We start from the raw sequence: 11,462 nt of genomic DNA on the forward strand, positions 1-11,462 counted from the left end.
TGATGGCTCTTTGTCATTCAGACATAGGTGTCTGTAAACACATGGCTCAAAATTTATGGATTATTAAACTGAATACAATTTTTTTTTTGTGCTTAGGTAGATTCAAATCAGTGATTTAAACTGTATGTGTGTTGAAACTTGTGCTGCTGCAACCTTTACGTTAATTTTAATTTCAATGTTTTTCCAACTTTGGGCTGGTTTATATCCTCACACGGGGAGGGGGCTGCAGTACTGTGACTGTCTGCTGGAGCTGCTTCCACTAGTGGCTGGTCTTAAATGCAGTTAACTGATGTTGTACAATGTAGGCCAACATTAATAAAATAATAGTTTTTATTGTATTTTTCTTACTGACTAGTGAGGGTAGCAATATTTAAACGACTAATCAACTAATCATGCACATCCTTAATGTTTACAGGAAAGGGACTTTCAACGGGAAAGGTCATTTAAACATGAAACTAACATGAAAAATTAAAAATGTCCCTGCATTTGTGCAAGGTTGGTTGTGACCATACATTTTTTGTTTTGAAACAGGCAGCAAGAACAACTTAATTTACTTATTAACAGCAGTTATTTGGGACAAGGAAGTGAGGGGAGAGGCTTAAATGCACCCAAAAAAACCCATTGCTTATTGCTATAGCAACATGGGCTGATTAAAGTGCTACACCCCACGTTGCAGATGTAATTTGATTTGGAATCTGGAAAATGTGTTTTGTGCATAAACCATCAGACAGAAAACACAAGTACTAGAAGCATGTAGTCAGCCATCTATTTGATTTTTATTTACAAAATGAACATTGTTTCCTAAGGCACAACTAATACAACAAAAGCATACTGTCCTTTACCAAATATTTATGTGGTAATTGCATCCAAAACACATTACTTCATTGCAGACCAAAACTTCCATTCCTGTGGACTTAATGACTGTTTTGGATGATGTGGTTGGAGAGTAGACACTTTGACAAAAGCGATTAAAGAGGGTGTTCCTCTGAACACTTGCCTGTGGCTGGGTCATATTCATTCTGCTGACTCCTTTTATGTTGACAGTTGATTGCTAAACAGTCTGTAAGTGAAACCAGAGGATTGTTTTTGGTCAAACACAGCTTGTGTGCTGCCTCATTCCAGAGGTATCAATTCCTACAGAGCCTGGTGTCATTTTGACAAGATATAGACATTTTTGGAAACTGACAGAGGGATACGCTCACTCATCCTCAATCACTACACACACCCAAAGTACCATTAAACCCACTTATTATCACCCCTTCCCAACCCCTGAAATCCATATCAAAATTCCCAACCCAGCAGGTGCCAGCCAGAGCTTTGGCATGGCGGCGCCTTGGGATAACACCATGCATGGATGCCAGGCAGAGACCTCCAGCCCTCAAAACCCCCTTGCCAACATGGCGCGTCCTGCACAGCCATGGTCATTATATCAGCCTAACTAGATTAAGCTAATCATGTTATGCAGTGGTAAGGCGTAGCTGGGAGATGGAATGAAGGGTCGGCTGTCCTGCTGTTGCCATGTGCCTCTGAAATACAAACACTGAACTGTCACATAGTACTTGAAAACCCATCACAGGTCATATCAGTCTGTTCCTAAACCTCCAAACGAGCTCACGAATTGTGGAAAATTGCCAATTCTGTATCTTCTTGTATAATTATACAGTGTAATTTATTCAGAGCACCTACTGCAGATTCTACAGGTTTCTGTTAACTAAAAATACTGCTATTTTTGTTACCCACCTCTTTCTTTCTAAAAGTCCATTTATTGAAGCTGACTTTTCCTCTCCATCAGGTTGACATGGAGAGGAAAAGTTTATTTTTATCACAACCCTTGGATGGATTGCCATGTAATTTATAAAATCATCCATGGTGGTGAATCATAATGACTTTGGTGATCATTTAACCTTTTATCTTAATTGTTTCAGTACTTTGATTTCAGACCAGATACCTGCAAGACTAATGACATTTGTGTTAGTATGTTAGCACACAAACACGCTAAACATTACAGTTAGTTGTTAGCATGCTGATGTTACTGTGTAGCTCTAAGCACTGCTGTGCCAGCCTCACAGAGCTGAATGCATTGCTGTAGACCTTCACTCTTGTTTGTCTTCATTGCATAGAGGTTTAAAATATTCTGTGGAAAGATTAAACTCTTACACATTACATTGACTTGATACAAAAATGTATCCAGGTTCAACTATTTTGCTGGACAATCTGTTTTTGTTGGTTGAGCCTTATGTGTTGGCAGTCCTATATTTTCATGTAGTGCTCAAAGCCCTTAAAACACTCCCTCCTACTCTAACTCAGCTGTGCCTTTTGTTAGACACTACCTGCCAGGCAAACTCCAGTATCTTTAAAAATCCCATATAATACTGGCATTCTGTTATAATGTCTGAGCCCGAGCTAACATCTCAGAGTTGTTAGACTTTATAAAGCTCCTCCAGAGAAGATATTATACAACAGATTTCATTAGCTGAATAGGACACTGCATGACCAGTAACCCATTGTTATAGATATACAGTGTAATGAGATGTAGAATGAAACAAAATGTGGTGTGTAATGAGATTTATTCATCCAAAAGCAATGCCTGGAAATAAGGCATCATGGGAAAGAAACACGGGGCTTTCCTTTCTTTCTGCTAAGTCAGTTCGTTCTGCTAATACCAGGACAGTCAGTGAATTGAGGAGAGTCAAACAGATATTCAGTCTGGTTTATCATTCAAGTGTTAGGTCTGGACTGTGATTGCACACCCTAAGCCGCTTTTCCAACACGTTGCCTTTTAGGATTGAATCGAAGAAAAAAAGGGGGTCATTAGTGGTTATTAGGTTACCGTGGTTGGTAGTCATGGAATTCTTTCAGAAAGGGAACTGTTATATATTCTCTGCCATGCTTTGAGATGGTCTCCCCATATGAAAATACATGTGAGGAGTCCCCCAATATGCCAACCACATGGCCACTTCTACCCCTGTCCAGCATGCACACACACACACTTAATGGAAGCCTTATGTCTGGATGCCGAGCTAAACGGGCACTTCCTGCCTTGAAAACACATGCACTTTTTCTGTTCAATCCCTGTATAGACCATATGTACATTAAGGGCATTTAGATACATCAAAAACAGAAATTTTAGAAATGTTTATCCCTTGGAAAGCTCTCTAATGCTGCCCCTGTCTCTTCTGGCTGTTTGACTGTACTGTATATTCTCAGACTGTCACAGTCAGACCAAAAACTAAGATGGCCAGTAAAGATTCTATCCTATTCTTTGTCTCACCAATTCTGACTCTGTTAATGGGTTAAATGTAGGTTAAATGCCATTTCACTGTATGTGATGCAATCTAAAACAGTTGTGGCTAAGTCATTTTACAACATAATAAGTATAATATAAAAATGTGGTAAGGTTGTCTAGCTTACAGGGGGAGCCATTGAACCACGGTTCCCATAAGGATGAACCTTAAAGTAAAAATGGGGACCAGCTGAGCAAATACACAGCAGAAATGATGTCACATTTCCCTGTGGACGGTCATTAGGGGGCAAATGGAAACACGATGCAGGTTTCTCGTAAAGACACCGCAGGAAACAATCAAACTCCCAAAGCTTGACGTTTCCCTTCGCTCTCCAGCATAGCCGAACGCCAAGTTTACAAAGCAGGACAGGAAAAGGACTGTAGGATGAGATGGTATACAGTAGAGGAAAAACAGCAGGCTGCAGACAGACCCAGACGGATGTTTAACTGGGTGGGGAGCACTGTCAGAGGAGTTACATAACACACCTGTGTGGAGGGAAATGGGATGACAGGGCAGTTGGGAGGGAGGGAGGGAGGGAGGAAGAGGGTGAAAGAGAGAAGGAAAACAGAGAGTAGGCTGTGTTTTTAGGTTTTATTTCTTTCATCTTACGCCCCTACAACTTTATCCTCTTGGTGGACTTTGAAAGACCTTTTGACCATTGTATGTGGTGTTGTAAGCACAGACCGCTGAGAGTAGAAATGATCTGCCTGTAATTCTTGGGAGAAGGGGACACTTCTGAGATGAATGTGAGCTTGGATGTATGTAATGTGTTGCGTGTTATGTGTCAGGTGTTGATTCTATATATTGCAAATGAACTAAGATTGTTTTGTGAATCACCTGCACATGAAAAACACAAACAAACGAAAAACCAAACAATTGCTCACACCATCTGGACTCGCTGAAGTCCCATCAGGTCGCAGCATTTTAACACTAACATTCCACCCTTTTGTCTTTTGTTGTTGTTTCTCTAACCGCAGCCAGAGGAGTTGGAGGCTCTTCATTCCCATACTTTCCGGGTGAAGACATTCAAGAAGGCCAAGCACTGCAGCGTCTGTAAACAGACCATCATCCAAGACGGACTCATCTGCCGAGGTCAGTCACCTGTCCTGTAACTCTGAAATCTCTGACTTAATGTAGCAGCTTTTATTTGCGTTGGTCCCAGACAGTCCTCGAACATTCAGTTTTTGCTGATATACAGGTGTACTCCAGGGCACAGTGACATCACTGTTGGGTGTGGTTGCACATGTTCAGCCTGGTGTTAAGTTACAGTTGTTCACAGCCAGTCAGCCTAAAATAATGGAGGATAAGGAGGCTTTTAGTGGCCAATTATGTTGTAGCCAAGCCAAAAAGTGTAATTGACAGGTGAAAAATCTTGACAGAAGAAACCAAAGAATCCTGCACAACTAACCGAACACCCCTGGCATCTGTATTTGACGACCTGGGGATGAGAACGGGCTGTGAAGTGTGTAGGAGAAACTGCTGTGGCCGCAAAGCTTGCAAAAGTATGCGAAAGGCCCTATTTCCAGCCAGTGTTTGGTTTGTCCCATCTGAGCTACTGTAAAAACATGACGGTTCAACACAGGTGGACCACACGGAAGATGATCCACTGCATTTGTAGATAAAAACAACTCATTCTAAGGTAACAAGAACTCACATGATTCCTATATACAGGTGATTATACACTAATGAAAACATACCTATGAATATTATATTCAATTTCTGCCAATAAATGCTTCTAAATGTTACACATTGGACCTTTAATAAGGTAAAGGACAAGAGACTGACAGGATGTTGTGGGTTCTTCTTGGCATGGTTATGAAAAAGGCCATTCAACCTCAGAAAATATTGTCACTTTTTTACGTTCTACTGATGCTTTTATTATACAGTGTGATTCTTGTGTTGCCTCTGTGAGCTGGTAAGTAATATGTGACTGTAGGACAGCTTGACAGGAACCTTACCACAATCAGTTGGCCATTGTTTTGTAGTTAGAAGCCTGTTGGATGTAAGATCTTATCACATTCTTCCTATTCTGTTAAGGAGCTATTTCCAGGGCCCAATGCTCATATAAGGTCACAACTCCCATCGCTGGGAAAATCGACTCGGTTCAATTTTCAAAATGTAAGCTGTTATGCATCATCAGTTATTTGATTACTTAAAATTCCCCAACCTAGAGCTAAGGCCCACTGAGGGAATCTGCAATAACTGTTCTAACCTGCTGGGACAATGAAAGCAATATCTGTTACAGCATCCATCAGTGGTCTAAATCAGGGGTCATCTGAGGTCAGCTGGGGTCATCTTCTTGTCAGGGTTTGGTCAGTCAAGTGACAGCGGAGGGCAAAAGAAGCCTCAAAGGCTAAGGGTTAACAGCTTCTCAATTTCCTTAATGGTATTTACTGCAGAGGCAATGTGGTCCACTGGTAATGAGTGACTTGCACGGTTTGATTGATGCAATCATACAGATGGAAACTTTCTATTTGAAATCGACATTTTAGAGCTTTAATTAATGGTACTGTATGAATGTGTCATGGCTGGTTCCTGAACAAATATTACTTTCAGATATTTGAAGCTAATGTAACTTGATTAGCGTGCCAGTAGCAAGCAAATATTTTGTGCTTCTATTGTTTTTTTGTTTTTTTTCTGTCTATGCAGGTGCCAGTTGGGTGAGAAATAAAGTATAATGTGAAACAACAAACAATTGCAGGAAAGAAACTGAGATTCAATAATAGACTTTAATGTGGTCACCATTTCCCCAACAGCCTCCATGCAATAAACCTTTCCTATCTGGTGCTTCAAATGGGTTAAAACAAAAATCGAAAAGAATATATAACCCCGGACTACTCACCACATCACGTTGTAGTGGAAATGTCTGTTTTCAGACAGATAACGTCAAATGAAACCATGCGGAAATAGCTGGATGTTTGGTTTGGCACAGTTTTGCAGCTTGCAGCTTCCCAAACCTGACACAGGATGGGTAGATGTTTGAAGGGCACAGCTTAGGAAAACAAGAGCGTTCTCTGCACATTGGTATCTTTTCGGACTCTAAAGACTATTTGACAGAATGACATTTTGTTCTTGTGCTGTACTATGTGCAGACCCATGCTCATGCTAGGACAGTGGTTAATCAAGTAATTTAACACACTTATTACGATACTGTAAAATATGGTTCCATCTGCTCTTGCTACATATGCAGCAAATATACATACATTTATTTTACCCTAATTTATTCAGGGTTAGTCCTTTGCAGGAACATGTTTGCAATGTTTACATGCAATACACAGAATACAGATGCCTGCATTTTTAGACACATCTGAGTCCATCATCAAGTACAAAGCGTGTGGTTTGAATCCCTGATTGTCCCAGGAAAGTTGATTGTGTAAACTGACTGTCGCCTTCGTTATGCTGCTAAAACAACAGCTTGTAAAATCTGTGCAGTCCACTACCTGCGGTTCCTCTGTGATCTGAGACCAGATGTTGTCTTTGTACAGTAGGATGTGTGTGTCTGTACTTGGTATCTTTGTTTCACATACTCAGTGTGCTACAGACAGTATTTTGCAGAAGCATATTTGTATCTGGTGAGACCTCTGAAGCGACTTTATTATTATGTAGAGTGCACCTGTCTGTAAGCCTCTTAGTAAAAGGAACACATTAAATAGTCTGTACCAAACTGTGGTGTGAGCAGTGTTTATACCCAAAGCCTCACTGAAAGCAGTCTTTTAAGTTTGTTAGATTTTGGAATGAAAATGTTGTTTATATTTTGGTAATGTTTTCACAAATTGCGCAGGCTGTTGCCATCACTGTGTTCTGGATAAATAATGTTCAGTTGTGTGTGCAGACAGTCACTTAAATGTTCTCATAAAATGGCACCAGACAGCACCTGGGTCCTGAACCGATTTATAGGGGAAATAAAGCATCATGACAAGGCTGCATTTCAATCTAATATGATTTAATTTACCTCAGTTTGATTCTGTCTTCCTGGTCATATCTGGGTTTGTGGCCAAAATTAGATGTGTATGTGTGTGTGTGTTTGTGTGTGTGTGTGGTTGAGACAGATGTATGAGGAGACCACAAAGTGAACATTGTACTTCTATAGCAGACATCAGACACTCTTTATTTTTGTTGTTCTCCATCTGTCTCCATGTCTTATGATTCATTAAATTCCCATTTTTGTCAAAACTAGGAGCAACTGGCAAAATGGAGTAGCAGAATTAAAGGCTGGAGTCACTGTAGTTGAGTACAGTACTTTTATTTTAGTACTTTAGTATTTTAAACATTAGGATTGGTTCACTGGTTATGGGCTGTACAGCACAGCCATTGGAAACAGGTGTATAATGTCTCCTGTGGCTCTGGAGGAGCTTTGTCAAGTCTTAGTCAGAGTCTGGAGAGACAAATTTATTACAGAAAGCCTGTAATTTAGACTGGGGAGGAGGTTAGAGAGTGGATGTTTACCAGGAATAATAAAATATGCTATCCAGTTCCCTTGAAGGAATACCACTCTCCCTTTCTCTATGTTAAACATGGAGCTACAGCCAGCAGCCGGTTAGCTTAGCACAAAGAGTGGAAACTTCAAGTTTCTTCATCTCTAATATAAGTTGCATACTGGACCAGGCTTGAATAACAGATTGTAATGTCAGAAATAATGCTTGTTGGCCCCGCCCCTTAAAATCAGATGATCAGACAGAGAAATGTTCTTCTTTCAGCAGATGAATAAAGTGGAAATGTGTCAAACTCTGCACATACATGATTCTGCATAGTGAAGCTCAAACATCCAACTGTAGGAACAAGAAGAAAAACATATGTTTGAGTGAAAAGGGACTTTAACTAACAGTGAGAGTCATCTAACTCTCTGCCAGAAAGTAAATAAGCCTATTTCCAAAGATATTGAAGTATTCGTTTAGGTATCTGAATGCTGTAGAGCTTATAGGAAAATAAGGTTTTACATCCAAAACACACCATAAGCTTAAAGATGAAGCCCTACAAACATTCAACAGTGTAATAGTGATATACGCAGCAGGACTCTGCATTGAACTGTTGTTCCTGATGCAGCCATACAGGAACCAGCCGCTCCCTCGCTCATACAGTACCGCCCTTCTGCTGCTCTTGTTTACTAACACTCCGCAGTCACATGCTCTCGTAATGACACAAGCTCCTGGACTTCCTCTCTCTTCAGCGGTTGCCAGGATACAAGGTGTTAGTTGCTTTGACAATAGCATGTTGACGCAGGTCAGGACCGCAGTTTTCCAGTAAAAAAAAAGAAAAAGAAAGGCCCTCCATGGAAGGGTATTTTTGGAGAACTGGCCCTGAGGGCAGGAACTGGCTTTTATATTCATTCATTGTGGTGCAGTTCAGGTTAAATAGAGGGTTTGTGTGCAGGGGCAGGTCACTGGAGCGCTGTTGTGCCTTTTTAACAAGGAAAGCACTGAGAGTTTGATCACAGATAATTTCGTACTTGATATAGTTTATGAGAACAGCTTGTTTTTCGTTTATAATCGAGTTTGTTCCCTCCAAAACTGATGGGAAAGGCTCAAATTTGGAATCCGTTTTCTTCCACTACTCACAGTATCTGTATTTTTGTAAAGGCATCATACAAAGCCATTCTAACTGTAAGAAAACATCAAACCAATCTACAGAAATCGCTTGGAAACTGCTTTCATACGAAGGGTGTAGGCGACCACACAGCCGTCTCCTACAGATTCATTGTAAACACAGCTCTTCAAAGACTATCTGGAGACACACCACAGTGGCAGGTGTGTGTGTGTGTGTGTGTGAGAGTGAGTGTGTGAGTGAAAGAGAGTGAAGGTTATCATAACTCTGTTCTTGACTGCTGAGCTCATACAGCTGGTATGCAGAAAATCCCAACAGGGGTTAAAACACAATCACACATGCAGAATTGGCTGCTTATAAGGCTTCAGTATCATACATTGATGTTAGAGACACGTTCTTAAGTTGTGAAAATATTGTGTTACTGTGGCAGACCCACTTAATCACCATTACTCTTTGGTCTCCCTTGGTGCCACTCCTTGCTTTTGGAGAAGTCATTAGTTTAATAAGCGGAGCAGATGGATGAAGATAAGCATTGGTTTTCTCTGGATGATGGATAGCAACTGTCTCTCAGTCTAATATCGTTATCCTAATCCACTAAACTGACCAGACAATGACTTTCGATGAGCCCTGACAGGGGACAGAGGCTCAATGTGCTCTGTCAGAGTGAATGGATAAGATATTTGTGCTGATTTTAAGAATGCATGGATGTGACGTTTGAACGGCACACATCTGTGTCACACATGGTCTCAAACAAAAACGCCCTTTCATTGATTTCCCTTTCAAATTAAATCAGTGTGACTGAATTGTGATTTAGTGTGAAACTTACTGTAAGTGTCAACAACAGTCCCCCACTAACAGAGCAGTTAATGCAGTTAGGGAGCCACCTGTTGGATGAGTTGAAACATTACAGTTGAACTATAGTTGAACCTTTAATACTTCTGGCTGTTGAATTGAATTGGATCTATTGTTTTCTAATTTATTTTAAATAATACAAATATTCAATTCATTGCTTTTCCATGTTGTGCGTGCATGTAGTATTTATAAAATGAAAAGCAGCTGAGAGGGTCTATTTAGTAACTTTTCTGGAGCTTTTGATCATATCATAGGATTCACATCAGCACAGAAGGATTAGAACGCCTGTTATTAGTCACACAATTACTTATTACAACTGGGAAAAGTCAATCTGCTGATGAAGATCATGTGACCTGATTTGGTCAAACTTCTCTGTAATGCTGTTTATACTGACCAGATCTATCTGGAGGTATGTTTCAAAGATTTCATAGATTTTTAAGATATATTTTTATAGTGTTGCTGTGCTAAATAATAGTGTTTTAAGCTCACAGATTGTGAAACATTATCCACATTATACAGTTCAGTCAATAACAAAGGGAAATATGCAGTCTCCTAGAATTACTGGCTGGTCCATGTCAGGCCCTTATCAGAATGGAATGAATGGGTATACTCGGCTGGCAGCCAGCTGCAGGCAGCAGTTCTGTAACATTTAGGAAAAAGATGCGTAATGGATGCACACAACTGAATCCCATGCTGTATAATTCAATCTGCAGCTCATCAAAACCCAATGCCATCCCCTGTCTCCCACTGCAGCTTCTCTTACAGCCACCAGGGGGCAGCAGAGTCCTTTGTATTTATTGGAATACCTTTATCCATCTGTACAACTACATGTGCCAGTGTAGATTTTCAGGACAAACCTCAGACCTGAACTTGTGCACACATTGTGTTCGCCACATTTGTCAGGCTTCTTGTTATATTTACATGTTAATTTGCTGTGTTTTTGGTAGCTGCAGCTTGAATCAATGGAAACAGCTGTTCCTACCAAACAAACCCAGACTAATACTCACAGACGCAAAAAGCAGACAGAAAAGTAAACAAACAGAAGTAATGTTTTGTCAGGTCAAAGCAAACACATGACACAGAGTACACAAAATGATTCCATGGGAACTCTCACTCAGGATTTATTCTGATGTTCTGCAATGTTTTTGGGAATCTCCCATGTTAGGAAAGCCTGAGCAGCTGGATGAAGGTGGGGCTTTACCCACAGAAACCCAACACTGGCAGGGCTTTAAGGTGGGGAGGATGTGTGGGCTGAATGATGACACCCCTGTATGAGTCAAGTGATGGATAGTGTTGACTGAGTGTCAATAATTACTAACATTAATACAACACAGAAACTGCAGTGAGCGCACACAACCGAGTCTTAGAGAGTGTGTGTAGGCACATGAAACATAAGCTTTCAGCTGCTTGGAAGAGACATTTAGTCATGCAAGGTCATGATTCAGCTGTTGTCCATTGTGGGGTGTCTGGAGGGCGGGAGGGCAGGAGGGAGGCTGAGTACAGGGACCTGGTTGTCCGCTTTGTGAAGTGGTGTGGGGAGAACCACCTGCAGCTGAATGTGGCAAAGACAAAGGAGATGGTGGTGGACTTCAGGAGGAACAAGCCCCTGCCCTCTCCTGTCAGCATCGGTGGGACAGATGTGGACATAGTAACAAACTACAAGTACATAGGTGTCACACTAGACAGTAAACTGGACTGGTCCACAAATACAGAGGCCGTTTATAAGAAGGGCCTGAGCCGGCTTTACTTCCTGAGGAGGCTCAGGTCCTTCAATGTCTGCAACAG

The 11,462-nt window shown here is 40.9% G+C and overlaps 1 protein-coding gene across 10 annotated transcripts in view; it reads left to right on the plus strand.

Moving 5' to 3' along the window:
- tns1b (tensin 1b) overlaps positions 1–11,462 on the plus strand; it is a 158,518-nt gene that overhangs the window by 44,178 nt on the left and 102,878 nt on the right. For all 10 annotated transcript variants that reach the window (XM_035676528.1, XM_035676533.1, XM_035676534.1 and 7 more), the window contains exon 2: positions 4,262–4,376. In XM_035676528.1, the coding sequence (XP_035532421.1) occupies positions 4,262–4,376 (115 nt within the window). The remainder of the gene's footprint in view (positions 1–4,261; positions 4,377–11,462) is intronic.

Source organism: Morone saxatilis, unplaced genomic scaffold (genome assembly GCF_004916995.1).
Source record: "Morone saxatilis isolate NCDOM2014 unplaced genomic scaffold, NCSU_SB_2.0 Contig5, whole genome shotgun sequence".
NCBI lineage: Eukaryota > Metazoa > Chordata > Actinopteri > Moronidae > Morone > Morone saxatilis.